The 27,540-nt window shown below is 37.2% G+C and overlaps 1 protein-coding gene across 1 annotated transcript; it reads right to left on the bottom strand.

The window, feature by feature from the left end:
- Positions 1–125: 125 nt before the first annotated feature.
- On the bottom strand, positions 126–26,643 carry itgb3b (integrin beta 3b). Its single transcript, XM_015033917.1, has 15 exons — positions 26,476–26,643; positions 25,611–25,696; positions 23,441–23,645; positions 23,105–23,357; positions 19,386–19,548; positions 18,356–18,517; positions 18,166–18,261; positions 15,809–15,898; positions 15,251–15,385; positions 12,516–12,951; positions 7,072–7,294; positions 6,858–6,958; positions 5,197–5,316; positions 885–1,051; positions 126–432 (listed from the first exon to the last, which is right to left on the bottom strand). The coding sequence occupies exons 1-15, from the start codon at positions 26,546–26,548 to the stop codon at positions 364–366; spliced, it is 2,379 nt and encodes a 792-aa protein (XP_014889403.1). The 5' UTR covers positions 26,549–26,643; the 3' UTR covers positions 126–363.
- Positions 26,644–27,540: the final 897 nt, after the last annotated feature.

The raw sequence follows: 27,540 nt of genomic DNA, 5'->3' as shown, positions 1-27,540 counted from the left end.
TTTCCCTCTTTGGCAATTTTTAGAAGTCACCTCAGCTTGTCTTCTTTTTGCTTTTTTGATATATTTTCTAACTTTCAGATATAAAATGAAAGCTTTTTAAACACAACATTTATACTGGGAAGATATGAGGGGGAAGCAAGACTTTATTCTGGTCTGAGCAACAAAATTAATTGTAAATCATACAAAACAACTATTTTCATCAGTGAGATATGAATGACTAACCCGGATAAAAATGCTTCCTCAGAAAAATTTCTACATATTTACACACACATTATTGTTTTGTGACAGTAGAAGGCTGCACATGACTCGCCACTTTCTCCCAAAAAGTCCAGTATTTCATCCTCTACTCTTTACTCAGTAGCATCAGTCTTTTCCTCTGTATGTGATGTTTGTGAAGGTAGACGTTGCTCCTTTGTAAAGAGGATTGTGCCCCTGCAAAGAAAACACAAATTAGGAAATTATCACTTCAGTTTCAGAGGGAGAAGGTAGATTTGGAAAGGTTGAAACAAAAGGCTTAAATGCATGAAAAAAGAAAAAGAAAAAAACGATTAAACGCTCAATGTGTGCTTTCACATCTTTTATTCTGTGACTTTAGTGATTCACTGAAAATTGAGGCTTGTGAGATTTGTGAGACCACAAAGAGGCCAATTACCAGAACAGGCTGATTAGCGTTGGCTAATTTAAACCCAGCCCTACCTCTGACTGCCTTTTGTTCAGCTGGGAGTAACAGCAGGACACTAAATAATTAAAAAAAAACCTCAGAAAACTGGCAAAGGGCTGGATGTGTGGCTTCTTAGATGTTTTAGTCAGCAAAGATAAATACTGTGCCACCATTCGGTGTTCTGCAGATGTGCTAAAGCTGCTTTTCTGCGTGCGCCACCCACCGTGTCCCACTTGGCCCGAGCGCGCTCCTCCTCGAATTTGGCAAACTCCCGCCTGTCGTGGATGGTAACCAGCAGCTTCCAGATCAGCAGAGCGGCCAGGCCGAGGAACAAAATGGCTCCCGCTACCGACAGGAGCACCACCAAAATGTCCGGACCCTTGGGGCAGTCTGGGCGGAAGAGGAGGAAGAGATAAAGGAATGAGTGGAGGGAAACGCAGAGGAGGTCAGGAAGAGGAAGTGTTTTATTACAAATATGCTTCCTCCACGTGTCGCTGCGTCCGACTTTAAGTCTGTTGCAAAGGTTTCCTCATTCATGTCCATCCTCCATTACGAACAGTCGTTCTGATGCTTCTTGTTGTTAATAACTTGTAACATTTTGAAGCTGTAGTCAGTCGCCTACTCCAGTCACTCATTACACAAGCTGAAAGGAAACCATAACACGAGCCTTGGAGTGGATATTGCAAGAAGGCCTTCTAATCAACTGGGGGAAAAATTGAGCTATATGGCCTTTTTTAACATGCACAACAAAATCAACAACTGTTTTTATCTTTCTTTCATTTTTGTCAAAGTCTAGGTTAATTGAGAATCTTTGACAGAAACAAATCAATGGTTTGGCACCTAATTTACATGAATAACAGTTTCTTTAACAGTTAAACAGGAAGAACAGAGGAAAGGCTGCAGTGGAAAATCCTGATATCTTGGAGCCGAGGCCACAGCTCTCCCTTCCCTCATTATGGTCTGGGAAAAAAATGCAACAGGAATCTGATTTGACTGGTTTCAGAACGGACTGACAGCGGTGCTCATAAACATGGAGCATTCCTTCACCAGAACGAAAGACGACTCGACTCGTTGCCTTATCGTCTGCGTTTTTCCTATCATTCATCGGCCCGGGGAATCTCTCTATTTAAATTATCCACCAAACTCGTCTCTCAGTATTTCAGATGGAAGTCAAAGACTAAGTGCTGCTGAATCGTTTCTTGTTTTATCCAAACATCTCATGAAAAAAATTCCTTGGAAGTTTGGAAGCTCCTCAGAAAATCATCTTGACGCTTTTATTAACCCTCTGATTTTGTTGGCCTGTAGTTCCAGGCTTTAATGGCTCCTGGAAGACGTTTTCCAAACTGCAGCCTTGTTCCGAGATGTTTGGCCAAACCAGAGAGGCAAAGACAATACAAGTTCAAGTTGTGTAAAAGTTCTCAGAATCTGTGTACTGCCATCAACTGACTGGTCCAGGTTATCTATCACAGTAGATGTTTGGACTTAAATATAAACTCAAATGAGGTAAGATGCTTTAAACAGTCAGATTTTAATGAATTATGATGACCAAACCGCAGGCTAGTCGGATGTAGCATCAGCTAGATTTAACTGGATATCCCACACCTGCTCAGGTGGCAAGTCACAAAAACAGTTTCTTTTATGGATGAAGACATTTCAAGTTTCCACTTCATGATTTTGGGGTGCAGGTTTTTTGGGAACAACATGGAGTCGTCTGCAAACTTTTCCAGACAGCTAGATAGCTAACTATGAATTAACTGCAATAATTCTGTGCGTAAAAACACTATTGAGCAACATAATGGCTTCAGGAGCCCTGATCTACGTCTTTCCATTTTTTGTTCAGTCTGATCACTTTTTGAGACATTTATCGATGTAGCATTCAGAAATTAACTTAATATTAAAACTTATGTTGGGGATAAAATGACAAAGAAAACTTTCAAGAAAAAGTAGCAAAAACAGAAAAAAAAATTCAATTTATTCAGAAGTTAAAGTCCCATTTGTATAAAGTAATATTTTAATTTTTACAGCACTGTAGCAGATTCACCTGAAATGTTTATGTACTTGTTCCCTTAAGCCTACAAAGCTACAATTTGTTATCTTGGCATTCCCAAGTTGTTTAAAAGCACACAAATGTTACTGTATGTAAAATAAAAATAAATATGATGCTATTTAAAGCTGCAGTACATAACTTAAAAAAAAACATCTTTTAAAATGTGCAGTATAGTAGGAGATAGATAAATCAAGCTCCTTCTCATAGTGCTAACTGCAGAAATACACCGTTCGGTCATAAACAACCAATCAGGACCATGAAAAGGGTCTTAGTGCTGTCAATCATGCTTGTGCATGTGCTGCTCACGCTCTCCCCCTTGCTCTCTGCTAGACTACAGCTTCTTCCTAGCATAGCCACCGATGGATAAAAAGTTTTCCTGGGATGTAAGCTGTTTCTCTGCCACTAAGCTACACGTACACAAGCCTGATTGGCAGCGCTAAGATCTTCTTTCTGGCTCTGATTGGTTGTTTTTGACTGGGAGCAGTGCATTTCTTCAGACGGCTTTAGGAAAAGGGGGAGAAGCTGATTATCTGTCTCATATCAGACTGTCACAACATTTTTAACAAATATGTACAAAACATCCATTTTGTAAAAGTTACGGACTACAGCTTTAATAAATTAAAAATGATTTTGTTAATCCTACTTGCTCTGAAACTGAATCATATTTATATATATGCTTACACTAATCCTCCAAACTACTGACCTTAAGACAACTGTCAACAAAAGCCGCCCAGTTCTGTTTGAAACTATTCATATTTATCTTTTTTGGACATTAATTTAAAGACGTATTTGTCTTATTGTATTAAACCATTTTGGAAATCAAACTGCATGCGTGTGTGAAAATGTGCTTTCAGACAAAACAAATGCAGCTTGTATGCAGCACTTTTGAGTAACCTACAACACGAACAAACTTTTACAGCAAACTTCAAAGCACTTTTCTTCTTCCCTCCCTCCTCTTTTTTTACTTTGCTGCTTCCGACTCGTCAGCTTTTGGTCCCTTTAGCCGCCCCTCTAACAGCTCAAACACATCAAACTAAGTACTTCAAGATCATCTCTCCAGTATAATTTATTTACTCTCATTATTTTATTCAGTTGTTGCCTTTCTTTGGCTCTCTCGGTTCGCTCTCGAGCCCCGCTGTCCTCTTGAGGATTTGTAAAGTCAGCAGTTTCCTAGAGGAGCAGAGCTGCTGTTTACAGCCCTGTTTGACACAGCAGGGTGCACATGTGTTCAAGGCAGTTTCCAGGGGTGCTTCTCTACCCACTCCCGTCTAAATTAAATACACACATTCATTAAAGCGAAAGTCCAAAGGACAGAGTTTCTCTCTGAGCGGTAATGATCATTAAAAGCGTGTTTTACACCAAGCGCTCTCTTTTCGGCTGCCAAACAAGCAGGTATCAGAGAGCCTGCATGAAGAAAAGCTATTTAAAAATATAAATAATGCTGCTGCATTGGTGGCTATTCAACATGCATTGAGTGTTTACACTTATATCCAATTTATTGTGCACATAACCTGAACCAGATGAAAGAAAATTAATAGCTTAAGCTACTGCATTTCATATTTATAGTCATTATATTGTATTAATGCTAAATTGCTATTTTTATTATGCACAAGGCAACTGGAGCTTTTGGTTCTGTTTTAGGTTTTTATTTTTTATTTGCACTTCATCTTGACTTCATAAATTTGGCTTTAATAATAAGATAAGATAAAAAAAAATCTTGTAAAGCTCTTAAATGTTGATTCATTTGAATAATTCTCATAAATATATCAGCTAAACTTAGCTTGCTGACTACAGTAAGATACAGCCAGGAATATATTTTAAAGTTGTAGTATCTAACTAATTAAATTACATTACATTTTACATTTAAATCATTGTTCAAAAGCAAGTCTTGAGAATTGTGCTTTAAGCTATTAATAGAGAGACAGTTAAGGCTTGAAATTAAACATTAAAGTTTTGGGACTTTGTACATCTTCAAATGTCTTAAATTATGTATAAAGCAAAATTTACTGTAAATAATTTTACAATATTTGGAAAATATTTGTCTTTGAGTTTCTGCATTTTTTTGTTGTTTTTATTCATTTGATTAATTCTTTTATTATTATTTTTCATTTCTTTCATTATTTTTGTATTTATTATTATTGTTATTAATTTATTATATTTAGCATTTGATTCTATTTTTAACGTTCGCAGTGCCATGACATCATTGTCCTGGCTTTCCAAAATTGCTTGGAGGCACAGTAATCTTACTGTCTGTAAACTTCTGACTCTAAAGAAAGTTATGCAAAAAGTTTAAAAAGAAAATCAACTCATTTCTGTGGCATTCAGAAAATTTAAAAAAAATATAGGTAATCCTAAATTATACAAAAAGGGAAAAGTTTAGTCTGATTTCATGTTTCAGTCAAAAAAAACTTCATGCTATGGTTCCAGCTTCGTCTGAAATGTTTGGGAACATTTTCTCTCTCCAGCATGGTGGGCACGTGCTGCTTACCCGGCTCTTTGACCACAAACAGGATGGATTTGCCGCTGGCGTCCTCGTAGTACTGGAAATGCTCCACGCAGTCGTTCTCGTCTTTATACGAGCAGTTTACCGCGTTCGTGTCATGGAGAACTGTGTGAAAAGGGTCGAGGAAAACGTCAGTTTGTACCTGTGTTTTTAGCTAAACAAATAAAACTGTCACAAACACAAATAGAAATTAGGCTGCTAAAGATGAAAAAAAGTACCTTTTACAAACAATCTGCATTTTTACCAAATACATTGCGATGTGTATTTAAAAAAAATAAAAAGATGTAAATGTCTTGACATTGCAATTGGTACAATAAGCTAAAGAGTATTATCTTTAAGCTAATATTTGAGATATTTCACTTGGATATCACACTGTTGCTTTTAGTGATCATTTTAAAAACTATTTTTGATACATTTTGAAATTTTCTAAGGGTGTTTTCAACCCTGATGGTCTGGTGGACTCAGTTACTTTTTCAGCTGCTGTGGTTCGCTTTCACACTGCACTGTGCCAAACAAACCTGTTCCCCTCCTCGCCTGTGGTGGCGCTGCACCAAAAACTCTTGAGGGAAACGACATAAAAACCTGTGAAGCGCAACTTCGTCCTTCATCAAATGTAAACAAAAATGAAGTGGCATCAGATTTTAGCAGCTGTAGGATTTCTCTCTTGGTGAGAGACAACAAGTCATTTCTCCTGCTAGCAATGCATCAACACGTGCCAAACTCAAGGCCCGGGGGCCAAACCTGGCCCACCAGAAAGTTTTATGTGGCCCAGAAAGAAATGTAAATAAACACTTGAGAATAACCATTATATGCTTAACTAATATTTTATGAAATAAGTGAAAGCAGTTTTCAATGGAAGAAAAAAAGAAATTCTGACTTTTTTTCCACAGAATTCTGACTTATTTTTCCCCTCTCAGAATTTACCAGAATTATTCTGACTTTAATCTTCTAAGATCAAAAGTTAGAATTCTGGGGGAAAAATGTGAGAAAAAAAGGCAGAATTCTGGAAAAAAAAAGAATTATGAGAAACAAAGTCAAAATTCTGAGCATAAAAAGTCAAAATATTGAAAAAATAGTCAAAATTTTGAGAAAAGAATTTAGAATTTGGGAAAAAAAAGTCAAAATTCTCAGAATTCAGACTTTTGATCTCACAAAACTAAAGCCAGAATATTTTTATTTTTCCACTGGTCATAATCTTTTTCTTAGTCTGCCACATGGCATCAATTTAATGATGTTTGGTTTTATTTAACTTTAACAAATACTCATCAAATGCAGAGGCGGCTATTTATTCATATTTTAGAGGTTTGTTAATGAGTGTCATCAATATATTTTATCACAACTAGCCCTTTGAGGACATTCTTGGTCTTTATGTGGCCCAAAATAAAAATGAGTTTAACATCCCTGCTTTAGACTAGTGTGTTTGTTTTGGTTGTAATTACCCAGAATGCCATGGGTTACAGCCCACTTCCTGCTCTTGGTCCACTTGAATTCACACATGCACCAGAGTTCACTTTTTCAGGTTTTTAGGAGGACCAGAGTTTGCTTTCTTGGTCCACATCAGAGTTATTATTGTTATCAATAATATCAGTAATATTGATATTATTGATAACATTCATGTTTTACCAACCTGCGTTTGATCTGCTTACCTATTTCATCTACAAGTACAATCTCATCCTTGCAGATTCGACTGCAGGTGTTATCGTCATGCAGCTTTCCCCTTTTGAAATGTTTACACTCCACGCACTCCCTGTAACGACAACAGACATAATCAATGCCATTTTATCACTAGCAATAATTATAAAACCCAGATATTTTGAATTCAGCTGCAACGCATGGAAACGTGTGCATATTCATGCTCACTTCTTCATGGTACAAGCGTCTGGGCAGGTGGGGCACTTGTCACACGTGGCCCCGTAGGCCCCCGGCTGGGTACACTCGCAGACCCCACAGACGCACTGGCCCCTGCCGCTGCAGAGCAGACCCAGGTTGGACATGCAGGTGTCCGTGCGTCGGGAGCAGTTGCAGTTCTCGCCCTGCCAGTCTGGCGCACACTGGCAGAAACCGCAGTTACACACTCCATGGCCTGAAACAGGGAGAAAACGTCACTTTCTGATAAGCTACTGTAGAACATGTGATATACAAGTATTACAGTAAAGAGGGGAAGGAACAAATGAGGACATGGGTGTGATAAGTTATGGGTGAGAAGGAGGAAGTGGTGAGCGGCTTTGATAGCCGTATGTAATCTAGATTACATACAGAAAACAATTTGCTTATTTTAAACAACTTTCAGAATGAGCTGTTTACGGTCTCTGTCACTTTAAGTCCAAATAAGTTGCTGATGGCCACGTCCCCCAAACTCAACATTTACACTCGCACCTAAAAATAGCTGCAGACAGACGCCTAATTATACAACCGTACATCTTTGAAAAGCAGAAATGGAGCCTCCTGCACAACCAACAAGAATGCAGCAAGTGATTTCTGAATAGTCAGTCAACAACAAAACATTTGTCTTTTCCAGCAGTCATTGTACAGTGCATACGGTGGTAAAACCAGCTGCCCAAAGGTGCTGGATCTCTGTTTGAGTTGCTAAGTGATGGGCTGGGTTTGGTTGGGGTTGCTAGCTAATGCCGCAGTACCAAAAAACATCAACATATTACCAAAAAAAACAGCTTGTTGATTTTTTTTAAAAGCCTTTTGGCTTTTGGGTAAAATATGAATTTTGAATAATAGGTCCATTTTAAAACATATTTAAAAGTGTTTAAATGGCTCCATTCTTCACTTTAATGTGAATATTATGAACCTCCAGTTCTTGCCTTAACTCCTTTTTAAGGAGTTAAGGAGTTGCCAAACTGCAAACATTTTTTTAGAAACACCCACACCACTCTCAGAACAATTAATAAGTGAATTTAGACTAAAGTAGGGTATGTATTTATTTTCGGTCTTTCTTAAATTCCACCAAAGTGTAGAAAGATTGAACTTTTCATTGCGTTGTTGACCACTAAAACAGACCAGTAAATGGAAAATTTTGCTTTTTGGCTTCAAACGAAATACTGTTACAGGCCTCTGTAACAAAAGTAGGTTGGCTGGTGTAAGATAAAATCTGATCTAAAATCTGATTCTGATTTTTCTTACTCAGAAGTTTGACTATTTTTATCAGAATTTACCAGAGTTATTCTGACTTTAATCTTCAAAGATCAAGAGTCAGAATTCTGGGGGAAAATATGTGAGAAAAATAGACATAATTCTGAGAAAAAGATATAATTCTGAGGATAAAAGACAGAATTCTGAGAAAAAGATATAATTCTGAGGATAAAAGAATTCTGAGAAACATCAAAATTCTGAGGAAAAAGACTCAGAATTCTGAGAATAAAAGACAGAATTAGGAGAAACAAAGTCAAAATTCTGAGAAAAAATTTCAGAATTCTGGGAAAAACGTCAGAATTAAAAAAAGTCAAAATTCTCAGAATTCTGACATTTTTTCCTGCCCATAATTTTGACTCCTTTTTTTCAAGATTTAACCAGAATTATTCTGACTTTAATCTTCTAAGATCAAAAGTCAGAATTCTGAAGAATTCTGGGGGAAAAGGTCAGAATTAAAAAAAAAACAAACATCAAAATTCTCAGAATTCTGGCCTCTGATTAAAGCCAGAATTCTTTTATTTCTCCACTGGTCATAATCTTTTTCTGTAGTCTTGATATTTATTTTACCAAATGATATCAATGTAATGATGTTCTGTATTATTTAACTTTAAGAACTCATCGAGGTTTATTAATGAGCTTCACTAATACATTTTACCACAACAGGCCCTTTGAGAACATTCATAATCTTGATATGGCCCAAAATAAAATTGAGTTTGACATCCCTGTTTTCTAACATTGTATAAAGATAATTTTTGGGTTCTTTATATTTATATTCAACAACCACAGGCTAATTAAAACAAACTATCAAAGGTCATATTAGCAATTTATAATGATTTTCTGGAAGTCCAACTGGTAAGGCTCCTGCCTGGAAAGAAGAAGTGTCTTGTTGACGTTTCTAAAACCGCTTAACTTTAAAGCTCGTTCCATTGTCTGGCTGAGATATCGTTTTATTTCTGGATGAATGATTCATTACATAAGTGGGTAAAACTGTGCACATCAATGCCTTGTTGGTACTCCATATATATCCATGCGTGCCAATCTGAGTGATGGTGCAGAAAACATTGTGGTGCACGGCCGCAAAAAAAAACAATGTCCAGATAAACAATGAGACAGGAAGCAGCTTGGGACAGTGTGACTGGATAAAAAATTATCCCCAACAAGCTGTTATTACCACTCAACCGCAGAGCTGATGTCTTTTAATTTAGCCGTTCTGTGGCAGAGTCCAAACGTCCCTCGCTTTAAATGAGGAATCTGAAGACAAAGACACAGCATGTTCTGCAGAGGCCCAGTCTCTGAACATTCCCAGTCCTCTTACACACATGGTCCTTCTCTGACCAAACATGGATTTATTTTTAGCCTCATTACACCACAAAAGCCCATGAGTAAGCAGAAAGGCATTTTCATGTTACTCTGCAGACTTTTGGGAATACAGCGAACGTTTCTGGGTGAGAGCAGCAAAGGTGGGGAGAGTCAGAGTGATATATGAGATCTGGTGATGTAATGGAGGACAGGTCAGCGGTTGGTGCCAAAACTTTGCGCTATAGCTCTTCTACTCACGTCATGGATCCTGACCGATTTTGATTTTCAGTAAAAATCTTTGGCACTGTGACAGAAAGTTTCAACAGGGTCATAAAAATGTTAAATGCACTTTCATGCTTGTCCTTTATTTGTAGGTAGAATCTGGAGTTGATTAGACTTTTAAGAGGTTCTTTAAAAGGCTCATTTTTTCCATTGTGGACTATAATTCAACATGAATCTTTAGGATCTTCTCTGATATTCAAAGAGTCAAAATTGTACACAAATAAAACATATATGTAGAGCCCACATTAACATTTGTCTCTGACTTTTTGCTGCCATCAATAAGCTTTTGGCATAAATCTGAATTGTTATAGAACTATTGTACTTTTTTTTTGATTGGCAGAGTTTCTTTAAATTGGTTTACGCCCAAATTTTCAAATGGGTTGAATTCAGGGCTTCTAATAATTCATTTGAGAGATTTAAGGTCATATATAGACCCAGTTTTGCCCAATTTCCAACAATATGATCCAAACTATGACCTACAAATGAAAGAACATTTGTAAGAATGTTTAGGAAAAACCCAGAAAACTGAGTCACTGACCACAGGGAAGCCATTTCTGCAATCATGAGAAGGCTGACCATGAAACATGCCACATCTACTATTGTTGAAACAATATTATTCAGCAGCAAAGTGGCTGTTGATCCCAACAGGGCAACGACCACAAACAGACATCAGAACACGTTTGGGACAGGATGAATCAGAAAAAATCCCGTAGAGAATGTATGGACTTTGCATAAAAGCAAAATTCAACTCATTGATGAGAAACCCAGAACAATATCCACAGCACTGCAGGTCTCACCTGCCCCAGTATATGTTGGTGTTCAGTCCAAACCACTGCAGACCAAAAAATAAATGTCTGTTCCAAATTTGCCAATAAAAAAATTTTAAAATAAAAAAAACCTCTCCAAGATTCTATGGGCTCACAATGCAAAAATGTCACATTGTGCTGCTTCTTTGTATAAAACTTCATCAGCTTTTCAAAATTAAACATCATACCAACAACCAAACAAGATGGTGGTAGTGTTATGGTTTGAGTCACCATTTTTTGTTTCAGGATCTCGTCAATTTGTTGGGTTGCGCAATGGGACAAAAAACCAAAGCACGACCGTAAGTTCATGTCTGAATGGGTCAAAAAATTATGTTTTTGGAGTAGCCTAGTCAAAGGCTAAAATTCAATCCAACTGAAAAATGATGTGGCATAACCTAAAACAAACCACCCATGCTTTAAATTCTCCTTATATGGCTGAATTAACCTCAGTGCCTAATCTTAAATGATTCAGATTGGTAATCTTTAAACGGCTGCATCTCACAATGAAAATTTTAATTATTAACATCTCCAAAGTAAAATCATCAGTTTCTATTTGATTAAACACCAATATTTTTGTGCAGCACTCAACGAGGAGTTTAAATTGCTATCAACTTCTGCATAGAAATCTTAACAAATGTAAGGGTCATGTCTGGCAGAAGAAAACTTTCATCAGGGGAGGTGAATATTTTTCTGTGCTGGAAGCTTTTTGAACTTCTTTGCACGATTGACTAAAGAAAAACACACATGGTGCCTATACAATGGCACATGTTTATTGTGTGTGGAGCCCGTGTCCTGCGCAGAAGGAGAGAGTTGTTATTGCGTGTAATCCTTCCCAGATGAGGAGGGTGGGTGGTGGCACGTCGGCACGGTAAAAGGGACTGCCAACCTTGAAACTTCTGTAAACACAGGAAACTTCACCGCAACCACACACAAAATTCACTGTGGTCAATGGATCATTTTATGCACTTTAACCATTTAAAAACACATTACATAACAAGGTTTTAATGTTAAATTAAACTTAAATGCATCCTGCATTTACTTAGACTTATATTTTTTATGTACACATGATTGAGAACTGAAGGAGTAAATGTTACATAATTTCCAGCAGGTTCAGTTGGTGTTTATGAAAATCCAAATAACTTCTCCAAAACTTGAGAATACGAGACAATGGGACATAAATATGCTCCTAATCTCCACAGAGACTTTAACTGATACTGTTTTATGTGGTCAGTTGAGAGTAAAATGTATATTAAAAAAAAAAAAACACTCCACGTAGCTTTGGCATGAAACAAAGGATCAATAAGTGAAAAAGTTCCCCTTATCCACTGCAGGTTTTTGGCAGTAAGTTGATGTTTTTTGGTATGTGGAAAATGAGCCATTCCAAAACTTTTGGAATGTAATGTCACAAATCAGTAGGCACTGCCCGTTACTTAGCAACCCAGCGGAACTTAGTCTGTAACCTAGCAACCCAAGTCGAGCTCCAGCTTATTTTTATTTAAAGTGACAATAGGCCTTAAAAACAACTCATACTGAAAGGAGCTCAAAATAGGCAGACCTGACCAAAAAAAAATCTGAGTATCTAAGAATGATTTTGTTAAAAATATGGATAAACATGTTTTGTATATCCCAAAGACCAATCCTAACATGTCCAAGGATAGTTCACCTTGATAGTTCATAATGAAAATGCTTATCATACATTTATTAAAGTATAATTTTAAATCCAAAAGCAAAAAGCTCATTTTACCCAGTATTCTTCTGCAGGTCATTGCACCTTACCTGAGCACAGCTCTCCTTTGTATCGCAGGCAGTTGAAGTCATCACACTCACACAGCTTCCCCCACACCTTTCCGAAGTCGCTGCTGTGGCACACACATTGGCCGCACACGCAGTCGCCGCGGCCGCTGCAGACGGGCCCCCCGGATCCCGCCGGCCCGCTGCAGCGGTCCTGCTCCATGGGGTTGTAGTCGCCCTCTGCGCACTCGCAGTACGGCCCCAACCTGCCCGGGTGGCACAGGCACATGCCGCACTCGTAGGTACCATTCCCGTTGCTACATTTGGGGCTGTTTGGCTGGGCTTTGCTCTGGCACTTGCAGTCACACTCAAAGGTGACGGTGATGGTGAGGGAGTCCTTGAAGCCAACTGGTTTGATGATGAAGGTCTTCTTCTTCTGTCTGGGACAGCCCCGAGCGCGGGCCTCTACGCTGAATGAGACCTGGAGGACAAGAAGATTGATGTTCACTTAAAGCTGCAGGATGCAAAATATGTCATTTACATATTTATTAAAACTGTGACCATGTTGTGACAGATTGTTGAGATTGACTTCCTCTACCTCCTCCTTGAGCTATTATTACCATCTGAAGAAATAAAAAAATAAAACATCCAATCAGAGCCAGGAGGCGGGTATTAGTGCTGTCAATCAACCTTAAATACTTGCTGCTAAATGTGCCAATGGGGGAGAAACAACTTACTGTTACAAGAAAACTGTTTATCTGCCGTCACTGGTGGCTATGCTAACTAGCATTAGCATTAATGACATGCTGTGCTAGCTGAGCAGCACCACACTGAGGGTGATTGACAGTACTATGACCTACCTCCTGGTTTTATTGGTTGATTCTAGCTAGCAATTGGAGAAAGCAGATAAGCTTGATTTTGCCACAGATTATCTGTGTCATACTGCACTATCACAACATAGTGACAGTTTCAACAAAAATGTAATAAAATAGTTTTTTTATAAAAGTTATATTATGTAGCTTTAAAGTGTGACAAACATTAGAAAACCACGTGGATAATTTAAAAAGATGAATTTCTGCTCTTTAAAATGTGTACACAAAAGCTTCTAATAAATATTTCTCACTGTAGGGGTGTCGCCGTTTTCTGCAGTAATTGAGTCAAAAGCCGGCGCCATCTTATGATGTAACGAGGGTAAGTCAAAACATAAACAACCGAGGCTGAGTATACAATTTAAAGTAGTTTGTGATAAATATTTATTATTAAAAGCTCTTGTGTACACAGAAATAAGGACAGTACATCTTTTTAGAAAAGTGGTTTTATGGTGTCAATGACACTTTAACTGCCACCATTTTTCACCGTTATCAAATCAATTTCATAGGGAAATATTTTTAAGGGAATGAAAAGAAAAGCACAGAGTTAAAGGAATTGCTCTGCATCCATATCTGGTAGATGTCCAAAAGTGGGCAGTAACTATATCTGGAGAGAGATCCAAATATGGAAATATGATCAGAGGCAGGAAGAAAAGAAAATACGTGGAGAGCAGAATGTGTCACTTTGACTCAGGCAAGAACAACAGAGACTAAAATGTAAGTAAATAAGAAAGTAGCAAGGTAAACTTTGAAAGCAGGCATTTAAATCCTGTATATTGGCCCAAAAAGGAAAATAATCCAGGAAAGGCAGACTCAGACTGCTGATCTGTTCCCTCCTGCGTTTGCTCTTTAGACAGGATGAAGAAAGAAAAGGAGAAATGAACTTTTAAATAGACATAGACGGCAACTATAAGAGAATGGAAATATAAGGAAAAAATTCCACAATGATGGTGAAAATAGCAAAGAGAACTACTGAAATATAAATATACTTTTGGTGTTTTTTATCATGAAGTCTGGATAATGTCTCAAAGACTTGGCTGCTCAAAAATACCAGAGTTTTGAAGTCACGTTTAGTTATTTTTTAATTTGTTATACAGATTTTATAATATACAAGTGTTAAATTTAGTTTCAAATGCTTAGTGTGCTAAATATTTCACCTTTTTGTTATCCTGCTCTTTGTAGTACGATGGCAAATTAGGACTATTGTAGATAGAAAAAAATATAGTAAATTTCTGCCAGAAAACTCATAAATGTTCAGGAAAAAAATTGACAATTTGCTGGAGAGAAAACCCTGAAATCTAATGCGTTATTTTTTATATATAAGAAATTCATTTATGTGTCTTACCTCCAGAAAACAAGATTTGTTTCTATATTTGATGGATTTAATTTACTTAATACAAAAACAAGTTCAGATTTTATCCTACAAAAACCTTTAGTTTTACAGGCTGGTACCTGAAGATTTGGACTAAAATCAGTTCTCTTATTAAAGACATTATTCTTTTTACTGTTTGTTCTGTTTTCCACAGAGACAATGTACATTTTATTAACCTTTTAAAAGTAATGATACATAGTAGGGTACAGCTTATTTCCACTTGCTCAAATGTTTATACGGGTTATCAATTGGTGAAATATAACAATTAATTTAATACACATCCAAACATTTATTATCTCACTAAAACCAAGCAAACCAATCAAACTAGAATCCTACAGACAGTTCATAAAAATATTTCTTTGCCTAAATGTAAAACTGTTTAGCCATTTTTTGCCAAGTATGCAAACATTTTACAACTATAACATGAGATAATCTCATTTGGCAATGATCTGTTGTAATTGCTTTTATTAAAAGCAGTTTTTTGTGTTCAGACCAGATTTAAAACCGTAAAGATTTAATAGATTTAATTGGAGACTGACCGTGTCTCCTATTTTGAGGCCGGAGCAGGATTTGAGGCCGGGGATGAGCTCTCCGTTCAGACAGGTGGCATTAAAGGACAAGGACAGCTCCTCTGGGACGCCTAGAAGCTCCAGCTCCACTTTAGAGCGAATTTTCTGACAAAACATAAAGAAAAGAAAGAAATTATTTAAACTCGTTCATGTGGAAAAACTTCTGTTCTTACACAAGATGTCTGACCTGAAGCGACAGCTCGAGTTTAGACATTATTTTGAGTCAGTTCTGCTTGCGCTGGTAATTTAAAAATAGCTTCAAGTAATTGTTTAATCCACAGGATTTACTCCTCCTCCACCTGCTTTCTGCTTCTTGACCTCAGGTCAAACATAAACAATAAAAATCAGTCAGAAAACGCCGACTTTTGGTCAATTTCACACTTCAGGAGCTGCCGGATTTAAACCGAGACACGCATGACTCAGACGCGGTGGGTGTGGATCAACAAACACGTGCCATGTCCTCAGACACCGTCTAGTCAAAAATGTGTGCGTGTGTGAAAGAGTGTAAATGTGTGTGTTTCTACTCACAGCGTAGGCTTTCTGGATGAGCTGGATGACGTTTCCGGAGTCGTTGGACAACGTTCCCACTGTGGTGCCAGGAATAAGCTCACTGTAGTTCTGCAAAACACAAAGACAGCAGCAAAATGAAAAGGAATATTAAAAGTTACAGAAGTGGTCCAGATGGTTTCTAATTTCTCATTTGTAGCAGCTGCAGTTTTGAGTGGCAAATTAATCTTTTTTATTTTAAATAACCATGACAATGTGAATCATTTGTACCAATAACCGTTAGCCTCTGTGGTTTCTCATGTCCGAAAAAGAGTTGCCAGATGAGTAATGCTTAAAACTGCAGTCATCATTATTATTAAAAAAAGAGTATAAATCTGATTTTCCATGTTTCATAGAGTGCTTTTCCTCCATTACAGTTTTCTTCCATTTTTGTCATTGATATAACCTGATTTAATATGAATTTCAGTGCTCAATCAAGGCTTGTGTGGAAAAGTAATTCCCCCTAAACTTAATAACCTAAAACTAGAAAAGTTTGGTCTGATTCAACTTCAGACAGTGAGGGGAAAAAATGTGTGTCACTGAATTTAGCTGAGGTAAATGCAGAGTCTTAGACAAAGTTCTGGGTTAAAACCGAAGAAATCTGTAAGAATGAAAACACTTCTTCATAGCGCTGCATTAATTTGTGTTTGAGTGCAACATTAGTCTCAACCCGATTGGTAATAAAGATATGTAAAGAATAACAAACCCAGCTGCCAAGTCCACCTGAGCAAACATAAAAATCTAATTTGAAAATAAATAAATCTTCAACATTTATTGGTCCATCTGATGACCATTAAAATTGCCTTCACTGTTCTTTAGATTGTTTACGTGAGATAATCTTCCTCACTAAGGCATTCCATGTTTCCAAAGCTCAAAACTTGAATATGCTCAGGAATTTCCTGATCAGAAATAATCAACATCGGTGGAATGGGAGCTAGCTTAAATCTCTGTTAAACAATTGTAAAGAAATCGACACACACTGTTGTTGTAGAGAACAAAAATGTGGAAGAAGCGCTTTATTTTACTTTAAAACAAACTGGTCTTTACTAATTGTGTAGTTTCAGTGTTTAATGAAAAACGCCACAAAAACACAACTATCCACAATGTTGAGCCAACTTTTCTGACTTCATCCTCTTTTATCGCTTGCGATTGAATAGTTTGTGACTCAATAATAGATGATTATATAAGCTATAATTATAATAAACAGTGCCTTATAAAAATTATTCAAACTCCCTTGAACTTTTTTCACATTTTGTCACATTACAACCATAAACTTCCATGCATTTCCTTCAGATTTGTCTGTTGATAAACCAACTCATAACAGCTCAAATCTCAAATTTGTTACAAACAGAAATATAAAAAGTGTTGCTTGCATTTTGTCAAACTATTGAACTATTGAAAAATTTTGGTGTTAGAATGGCCTAGTCAAAGCCATGACTTAAATCCAACTCAGAATCTATTGCAAATACATGACAGAGATTGTGCTATTTTGCAAGAAGAGGCAAAAATGTAAGTCTCCATATTTAGGAAGCTGCAGGCATATTTCAAAAATACTTTTTAGATTATGAAATATTTCACTAGAAAGTATCTTTCTTATCATCCTGTCATGTTGTTGCTTCATCCAGCATTTACAGCGTTTGTATTTAATACCAGAACAGGAACGAAAACTACAGCCTGATCAGTGAGCATTTGTTTCCAAACTCAGTACATGTGGCAGGGTTTTATTTTAACAATATTATAGATGTGAAGTTTGTTAGAATTTGTTTGGATTTATTCTGTTAAATAAAAAAGTTGTGTTTTAAGTTACGCTGCTCTTGGCAGTTGGTGGTTACCTTAGCAACCTTTAACTGACAGCTCCGCCCCCTTTTTTCTGTTGCCGTCGGTAACTGTGGCAGTATTAGGATCAGCTCTGCGTTTCCTTCACAAGTATTATAATTTGACATAATGTTTTAGACAAAATTAATCATATAGAGTGGTTTTACAAGTAATTTCGCTATGTTTTATGTATGTTTTTAGCTGTTATCATTATTAATGTTTAATTTTCCAACTGCTAACTGCTCATGGGGAGCTATTGCTTTGTAGTTTGTGTAGGGTTATTTATTATATTATATTTAATTTATAGGGGCAGAAGCTGCTGGAATGATGTTAACCACCAACTTGATTTCTGCTTTTGTTAGAATAAATACAATGAACCCGAATGTGTCTGTCGTGAAGACAACCTACTCAATCTGAGATAAACATAAGGACTTTAATCTTTACTAAATAAGTTTCTAGACCGTTTAAACTGCCAGTTTTTAATAAACTGATGAAGATTTTGAATATATTGGGCTTGAACTGACCTGGTATAGGGGGACCACAGGGTTGGTGACTGCAAAGATGAGGTTGATGTTGTTCTCTGACATTTTCTCTGTGATTAAAGCAAGTGACGGATAATCCTGCAAATCAAACAGTGTGTTTAGCTCAAGCAGCACTGAACTACTTTTATAAGACGTGTCTGTTCACATGTTGTTGATCATCCTCCATGCTTACCATAGTGGTGGACATGCTGTACATATTGTCGGCGTTCAGGTGGCACTGCCCATCGTTGGGATGCACGATTCCAGCGAGCCGACCGTCCAGAGCCACGTGGGTTTTGGCATCGGAGGTGAAAATCAGGAGGTGGGATGCACCTGGACGCCAGCCGATCTGCTCCTAATTCAGACATAGGAGATGGTTCTTATAGCTAACTAAAACTAGAAAAATAAAAACTTTAATTAAGAAAACATTCTTGTTAGCTAAAATAAATAAAAACTGGAATTAATGGGGAAAAACTATAACTAACTCAAACGATATGATGCTTTTGTTAAACTAACATACTGAACTTAAAGATATAAAATCCTTCGTTTCGTGTTTATGAATCTGTTTAATAGTCTTTTGAACGGATGTGAAATATAGATATATATTTTTTCCCCACACAAGCTGTTTACATCAGCTGTTGGCAAATTACAGCATATACAGCTCATGGTGGCACAAATGCCAGTCTGCAAAAAGGCGACACCAAAAGTTGGGAGAAAACACTAGAATCAGTTGTTGCTCAACATGAATAAATTTTTTAAAAATGGTTTATATACATACAAAACTTCAACCTTTGTGAATTCTGGATCTAAAAATTAACCAAAGTATGAAAAAACTGAAACTACTGATACTACTACTAACTAATGAAAACAAAACAATATTTAATTTATAGTAACTAATAAAAACAAGCAAATGCGCTCCATAAACTAACTACAACTAACTGAATTAGACAAACAAAACGTCACACCAAAATTAAACTGAACTATAATGAAAAACCTAAAACATTTAAAAACCTGATGCAGGGAGAAAAAAAAAACTTTCAACAATCCCTTTATTTTTTCCATCCCTGTTTTCCACCTACTTAAAGAGACTTTTAGTATATATATTTTTTCTAAACATCATGTTCCTTCAGGGTGACAGCAGAGAAAAAGAATGCAAATTATTGTGTAAGTAAATGTTTACGTGGCAGCAGAAATGGCTGCATTCATGCAGCGCGCCTCTCCACCTTGCACACAGCAGCCTGGATGATTGCATCGAATCCTCCCTCCGGGGCATCCCGGTTCCTGGACACCATCTGCTTCTTCACCTCCTCCGTGAACCGGCCCACTTCCTCCGTCAAAGACAGCACGTGTTTGTAGCCGAACTGGGGCAGACAGGTGGTATTAATGCTGTCAATTGAACAGAAATTCACTGTTTAATTAATGTTGCGTGATAAACTTTTTTTTTATTTTGATGTTTGGTGTCTCTTTTATCTGGTTGCAAACTTTATTTCCTGTTTTAGTTCCTTTGATTTGCTTTCTCTGTTACCAGATGTTTCCTTTAGTTCCTTTTGTCCCAGCCCTGCTGATCATCAGCTCTATTTTGTGTAATGTTGTATTTTGCCAGTAATCAGCCTCACTGCCTCTACTGTGCATTTGGTTTTGATAATCAAGAAATGCTAGTTTTCACTTCCTGTGGAATATTTTTGACAACAGTGACCAAATTACAGAGAACAGTAATTGGAGAAGAAAGAGGATGGAAAGAGAAGAGGAAAGTGTGTAGCAAATGGTCCAAGACAAAGGGTTGAACATTTCAACCCATCAAAGTTTCTAGTTTGCACATATTGCTCCACTGCAGGTAAAGCAGCAGAAGCTCATTTTTAAAATGGACTTCTTATGCAAAATTCACATTTTCTCTGTTTTTGTTCATCCATTTGGGTCTCAACTGCTTCTAAAAGCAGCCCAAAAGCTTTAAAAAAAACACACACAGCCAAGTTTTTTGCAATAAGTTTATGTTTTTTGGTGTTTGGAAAGCAGTTTGTTTAAAATAACCTCCGAAATGTATAGGCAGAACTGAGCTGACAAAAACCTTATTATTTAAGAATAATTTTGTGTAAAAGACGTAATGAAAATTATGTATAACATTGTATAACCGACAGACTTCTCTTAATTTGTCCAAGGAAGTATAAATAAGTCACTTTGAAAGTCTTGGATTTGGGTTTCTCTTCTAAAGCAAACAAAATGCAGTGCTAACCTCATGAACAATGCCCCAATGCTTTGGCCCTCCATGCCAGCAGGGGGCACCCAAGATTCCTTGAAGTCTCTCACAGAATAGTGTGGTTTAAAAAATTTTTATCTTAAAGGAAAAGCAGTGATCATATGCTTGTCCATGGAAGAGCGAATGCTGCAAGTCCATGACTCAATGGACTTCACATCACATCAATGACATGTGGTTCTGAACACCAACTTGAATAGAATTGAATGCACAATATGGGCTTTTCTAGCAGCCATTGTACAGCATACACAGCTGACAAAGGCTGTGTTTGCCCTGCAGCCTGAAGTGACCCAATTCCGATTTTTTTATATTTTTTTACTTAATGTCAAAAAAATATCTGATCTTTTCATGACATTCTGAACAACACAGATTGGATTTTTTTCCAATGCCACCCAGGCCACTAAGATAACCGATACGTATCTGATATTTTTAAAAGTGATCTGAGTCCAGGTCGCATTCATCCGATCTGAGCATCATTGATACTCGACGAATGTCCCTATTCTGCGTCCCGATAGGCACAAGCGGGAAGAAAAACAACAACCATAGCGGACTGTAATGAGGATTAAGTTGTTAAAGTGCTGGCTCCGGTCGGACAACAACCTCAAAATTGTAAGCTATGCTCGCCCATTAGCCTCCATGTTTACTTCCTGGAATACACAGTGTGAACTGCATTCTCCAGTGACGCAGTTCACACTGTGTCACTGGAGAATACGGTGTCTCCAGTGACACTTGACAAAAAATCAGAATTGGGTCACATCAGGTTGCAGTGCGTATGTAGCCCAAAAATGCTCGAGCTCTGCTTGGGTTGCTAGGTAACGGGCTGGTGTTTGCTGGGGTTGCTAGGTGATGGTTAGTGCCTACTGATTTGTGACTTAACAATCAAGAGGTTTTTGAAATAGGTTTTTTAGTGTCTAGAAAATGACATCAACTCAATGTCAAAAAAGCATTTAAGCACTTTGGCTGTTTTTAGAAGAATTAGAAACTCAAACTGAAACACAAAAACGTGTAAAATGTAAATTTTGCAAAATAAGTTCCCTGTAAAAGCGATCTTCAGTGTGCTAGTTTTTTTGCCCAGCTTTTCAGTATTCTACAAATATCGTCATAGATACTGAGGAAAGATTAATTTCTCCTACAGGACCCGTGTTTCTCTTCTACGTCGGGAACTCCTTAATGTGCTTTATCTTACAATGAAACATTCCTGTCGGCCAGCTTTTGTCAGACTGCGTGTAAACAGAACGTAAATATACCCAGGAGACATAAGACCAACAAATCAATCCCAGAGGAGAGTCTGGGTGGAGTTTCAGTGAGGCAGCTTACAAGCATTCGCTCTCAGTCTGCGAGTAAAACTACCTGTGGCTGATTGAGAGCAGCTGACCAAGCAGTTGTGGTTGCCACGCTGAGCTTTTAACGACTGCTGTGACTCTGACTGCTCTCTTACTAAGCAGCACAGCGATTAAAGATGTCCTCACTAAAATGACATCATCTGCTTAATGGTGTTACACGCAGACATAAACAACCGCTGAGATCAGCCCTGTTTCTGACATGGGCATGCACATATACAAAGTCAGGATTTCGATGCAGCAAGTCAAAAACAATAAGCAACAAACATGCTTTCAAGGTTTCATCAAAAAAGTTTCTTTGAATAAAAGTTTTCCCTTTGTTACATAGTGTTTGTTTTTCACTTAGCTGGGGTTAAATTCCATGATGTCTTGGACAAAAAATGCAAACATTTGCTGCAAATTACATTGTTAAAATATTTATTCTCTTTGTCGAGTCAACAAAGCTTTCATGCCGTTAGATTTTAACATGATCACAGGAGGGAATGTCACAGATACCTACGTGTTTTACTCAGTTACTTGTGAACATGTCACTTAATAGGAAGAATTAGAGTTGTTTAAATTCAATTAAAACCTAACAAGTCCAGTGTTTTCCATTTGTTTACTGTAAGTTCGAAATAAAATTAAATAATAATAAAATGTAGCAATTATAATTTTCAACACTAATCAAATAAATAAATATATTTTAAAATGTTTAAGAAATTTTGAGTTTAATAAGACATAAGATCTAATACTAAATATACTCATACTCATACATAAGGACAATTTAGAGACAAATCAACTTAACAGCCATGTTTTTGGACACTAGGAGGAAGATGGAAATTACTGAAGAAATTAAGAAAGAAAGAGATGTTGTTACTTTTAACAACTGAATCATAAATAAACACATTGAGTCTTCTTCTGACTTAAACCTGCAGTATGTAACTTTAATAAAAAATATATATTTATATGAAACTGTCACTATGTCATGACAATTTGGTATGAGGCAGACAATCTGTGAAAAAAAATCAAGCTCCCAGTGGTAAATAGAAACGACCAATCAGAGCCAGGAGGCGGGAGAGCTTCAGCTTGTTGTGAATGCTAAAGCTAGTTAGCATTAGTAGCAAGTACATAAGGGTGAGTGACAGTGCCAAGGCCCGCCTCTTGGCTCTGACTGATTGTTTTTGGTTGAGAGAAGTTCATTTCTTCAAATGGTAATAGTAGCTTAAACAGGAGGTGTATGAGATCGATTTTTTTCACAGATTATCCATCTCATAAACTGTCTCGACATGGAGAGGGTTTGTTGTAACTTTCCGATTTATAAATTCATATGAAAATGTCACATCATATCATATAATAATAATAATAATAATACCTGTAGCAGGGGTTTTTCACGGCCGCCTCAGGTGAGATGTACATGTACGGCGACAGCGGTTTGTCCACAAAAGCCCCGAAGCCCATGCGCAGGTTGCTGGTGGTTCGGTTCATGGCTTCGGCCAGACCGCGGCCCAGCGTCCTCAGGCGGAAAAGGTCATCGTTCATCGAGTAGGACAGGTCCATAAGGTAGTAAAGGTCAACCGGGTAGTCTTCTACCTGCCGCACCTTCACTGTGAAGCGCTTTGCATCATCTGGGAAACGTGTCATAGTTTCTGACTGTAAATAAAACTCCTGAACTGGGACCGTAACTCTTTGGTCTCTGAAATGAACCCACCTGGCCTGAGAGTGATATGCAGTTTCTGCGGCTTTATCTGGGTGACATCTTGGGTCGCTCCGGCCGCCTTGTTGCTCAGCGGCCGGTCCTCGATCACCTGGAGTTTGCTGGTTGGAGACTCCAGACCGGATGACTCACAACCCGCCGAGATCAGGTTTTTCTTCAGGTCGCAGCGTGACGAGCTGGCAACTCCATGACCAAAGTCCTGGTGGGAACGACAAAATGAAACATATTCTGTCAAAACCATTCTCTTCTATCGCAATAGAGTATAAAATGAGCTGTGTTATGTATTTTCCAAGCACAGAGAGCCATTTTATAACACAATAAAGTAACTACGTTATCTTGAATTGTTGTAAAAATGCTGCATATGCAACAGGGTTTGTTTATTTAGTCTTCAAGTTAATTTTTTTTTAAGTCAAGAAGTTATTTCCCCTGACATATTGGTTCATAAGTTCTGTTGCTGCTTTTGGCGGTTGGTGGTTACCATAGCAACCGGTAACTGACAGCTCCTCCCCCTTTTTGTTCCCACTTGCTTTGTTTTCAGGGTGACATTTAGGCTGCGTTCACACTGCAGCCTGAAGTGACCCAATTCCGATTTTTTTTTGACGTAACGTGACCTGTATCCAATCTTTTCATGGCAGTGCGAACAGCACAGGTCGGATTCTTTTCGAATGTGACCCATATCCGACACGTATCCGATTCAAATGCGACCTAATGTCCAGGTCACATTCATCCGAACTGAACGTAACTGATTCTCAACAAATCTCACTGTTCTGCGTCCTGATACGCGCAACCGGGAAGAAAAACAACAACCATGACGGACAAAGTTGTTAATAAGCTGCTCCGGTTGGACAACAACTTCAAATATTTAAGCTAAGCTCCACCATTAGCCTCCATGTTTACTTCCGCAAACACTGAGCGCTTCTTCTTTTTATGGCGGTTGGCAGAACACTTAGAACGCTGACGCTATTGCGCCCTCTACTGCGCATACGGGACACTTTCAGGTCGTTTGCCCGTTCACACTGCAGAACGCATACAGGTTGCATTTACTGGCAGTGTGAACGGCCCGGCAAAAAAATCGGAATTGCCAAAAAATTGGAATTGGGTCACTTCAGGCTGCAGTGTGAACACACCCTTACTGTCCTACGTTCTTGATGAAATAAACTTGAATTATTGAACTGAGTCTCTTGTACCCAAAGATTTTACTCAAGTAAGAGTAGCACTACTTCAATATATTTTATTCAAGTAAAAATAAAAAGTAGCTGTCCAAGAAATTACTCAAGTAGGAGTTAAAATTATTTGGTAAAAAGTCTATTCAAGTACTGAGTAACTGATCAGATTATCAGTCATTTAATATTTAAAATTACATCATCAGATGGAATAAAATATAAAGTTATGTGGAAATTTTGGTATTTTAAGGACAAAAATGCCAAGAATTCAAAATAGGGCAAAATAAAATTTTTCCTAATCAGTTTCTCTCAATGAAAAACTTATGAAACTTTAACAAAAACTGCAGGTGTGTGTCTGTGTCTAGTGAATTTTGGTTAAATCATGTTTGTTTTTAATTCAGTGGGTAGAAAATAAAGAAATTTTACTCAAGTAATAGTAGAAATACTTCATAATAAAACCACTCCAGTAAAAGTAAAAAGTACAGCATAGAAAAAAGTCAGTTTTTCCCAAAAAAGTTACTGAAGTAAATGTAATTGAGTAAATGTAACTAGTTACTACTCAACTCTGCCTGCCAGGTATGTTTTTGATGAGGGAATAACATTATAACATGATGAATGGTAAATAAAGTCAATTTAATAATTCTGGACCAGCTGTACATAAAAAGAACAAGTTCAATGAGTCCCTGCTAAGAGAACCCAGGTTAAAATCATAAATAAGTCTCTAAATACTTTTTAGATGACTAAATATTGCGTGTTCCTCCCCCCATTACTCAGTTTTACAGTAATAAACTGAGCTGGCACTAGAAAACATGACTCTATCCTCATGTACGGACACATGGGACACTTAATAATGTTTGTGGCGACACAAACGGTTGAGTATCTCACTTTAAGAAAAGTCATCCGGGTTTACAGCTGCTTGATAGGGAGGTTGGTGCCAGCCTGCATCAGCCTGGCAGCTCATTACTTGCATGAACCAAAGCAGAAGAAGGTAAAGTACCCACCTCCTGGAAGCACCAAGCACAGCTGGGGTGCACAGCCAGGCATTGCTTGCATGTGCTGGCTCCTCTGGAGGTGCACACGTTTGAACCTGGATCCAAGAGAACAGTTATTTATCCCAAACCACAAAAGGAAAAACAAATAACAACAATAATCAGGCAGCTCCAATAATAAAACTGTGGTGTTTTAAGACAGGTATGAGATTGTTTGTGTATCAGATTGAGCAAATAATCTCCACTGCAGCTAATTATATCGAATAATTGACTATTCTGATGACTAATTGATTAATCGGATCAAACATTATTTAACCACAAGTTTATTTTTTAACAATATTAGAAATACATTAAAATATGCTAATAAACAATTTAATTTCTTCTTTAAATCAGAAATGTAATCATTCCTTTAGTGAACACTTGAACATTTGTAGCAAAGGATGAATGTACAGCTAAAAAATACTTAGCATCAACATGAGAAAACCTCAACTATTTCTGCTGATCTATTGACTATTTTTGGACAGCAAAAGGTGATTAAGATATATTGAAAGAAACTGATTTGGAAAATATTTTCGAAAAGTCTGATTTTGTTATATTCTGTCACTTTCTGTTACTGTCATTTTTGTCCTTAAAATGCCAAAATTTCCACTTAACTTTATACGTTGGTCCATCTTATTATGCATTTTTTAAATATTAGAAGCTAGGAAATGTGATAAATACCTAAAGTATATTGGAAATCTTCTCACTTCTCTATCAATCTGGAATCCCTCATAATCATTTTGAAAGAAAGAAAATAAGCATAAAAAATGACTAAAATCATGTTTTGCTGCCCCCTTGTAAGCCATCTGTGTATAAACAAAAAGCTGCATAAACTCACCGCTTGCTGCTATTTTCCCTGCAAATGTGAAAACACACATCCATAAGAGCCAGAGTGTTGGGAGCGCAGCCATCCTGCAGCTCAGGGCTGAGTGTGAGGATGCAGGCTGCAGTCTGAGTAGCACCAGTTGAAGAGCAGCAGGAAAAAACTTAGCTGCAACTCTAACAACTCCAAATACAGTCAGATGCCTAAAAGCCAGCCCAACTCTGCTCCCCCCATATTCACTTCATTAGGGGAATAGGCGGGGAAAGTGCAGCATTTAAACTTGGAAAAAGAGACTGACATGTGTGTTTCATTACAACAGCGTCAAAAATCTACAATCTTTACACTTTTATTCATGTTTTTATGGTTGTTTTATTCTGTGAAGTCGGTAGAAAATGTTGTAGATTTAAGAAAAAAAAATAGCAAACAGGAAATTAAAAAGGATCTTGAGTAAATGCAAATGTTTCAAACACGTTTTCTCCCCAATATATTATTTGTTAATTACAAAATTAGGCTGTTAAAATTCTAATAAAAGAAATTAGGTAACGTTTTGTGTTTTGAGCAGCACTACACTGCCCTCTAGCGGAAAGCTGCTGTAAGTACACTATAAAAAAATGTAAGATAAAATCTGGATATCATTAGTGAAACATTCAGCAAAAATCTTCTAAAAATAAATAAAATTATACTATGATGCATCTCGGCCCAGTTTCATTAACAATTATCTCCATTTCTGTCTGGATAAAAACTTAAAACTGGCAGAGTTCCATATTTTTTTTATAATGTTTTCATAAGAAAACATCATAATATAATATGATAATATTTAATGGACTATCTGTGTACTGTATTCCTTGTGCTAACTTAGCTTTTATTTGTGTTTGTGGAATTTTGTTAAAAACATGATGACGCAAATTAATTTCTAAATTATTTTATTGTATTTTATTTGCTATCACTATAAATGAGACAAATGTTGATAAAATTTTGAGTTCAAATCCATAAACTGTTGTTCTTTCTGCAAAGGTTGGCACAATCATTTACAAGTCTTTCTCAGATATGGGCAGCCTTTTCCCCTCTGTAATAAATTAA

The sequence above is a fragment of the Poecilia latipinna genome, unplaced genomic scaffold, assembly GCF_001443285.1.
Source record: "Poecilia latipinna isolate Pla-1442-1.1 unplaced genomic scaffold, P_latipinna-1.0 Scaffold282, whole genome shotgun sequence".
Lineage (NCBI taxonomy): Eukaryota > Metazoa > Chordata > Actinopteri > Cyprinodontiformes > Poeciliidae > Poecilia > Poecilia latipinna.
Note: the sequence above shows the minus strand (reverse complement) of the source record. Positions and strands in the feature narration are given on the sequence as shown.

Coding starts and splice junctions, on each gene's coding strand:
- itgb3b (XM_015033917.1), bottom strand. CDS start 26,548: ATGGCTGCGCTCCCAACACTCTGGCTCTTATGGATGTGTGTTTTCACA. Junction 23,646..25,610: donor GTGCTTGGTGCTTCCAGGAG/GTGGGTACTTTA, acceptor CGTTCCCACCAG/GACTTTGGTCATGGAGTTGC. Junction 7,295..12,515: donor CAAAGGAGAGCTGTGCTCAG/GTAAGGTGCAAT, acceptor TCCCTGTTTCAG/GCCATGGAGTGTGTAACTGC.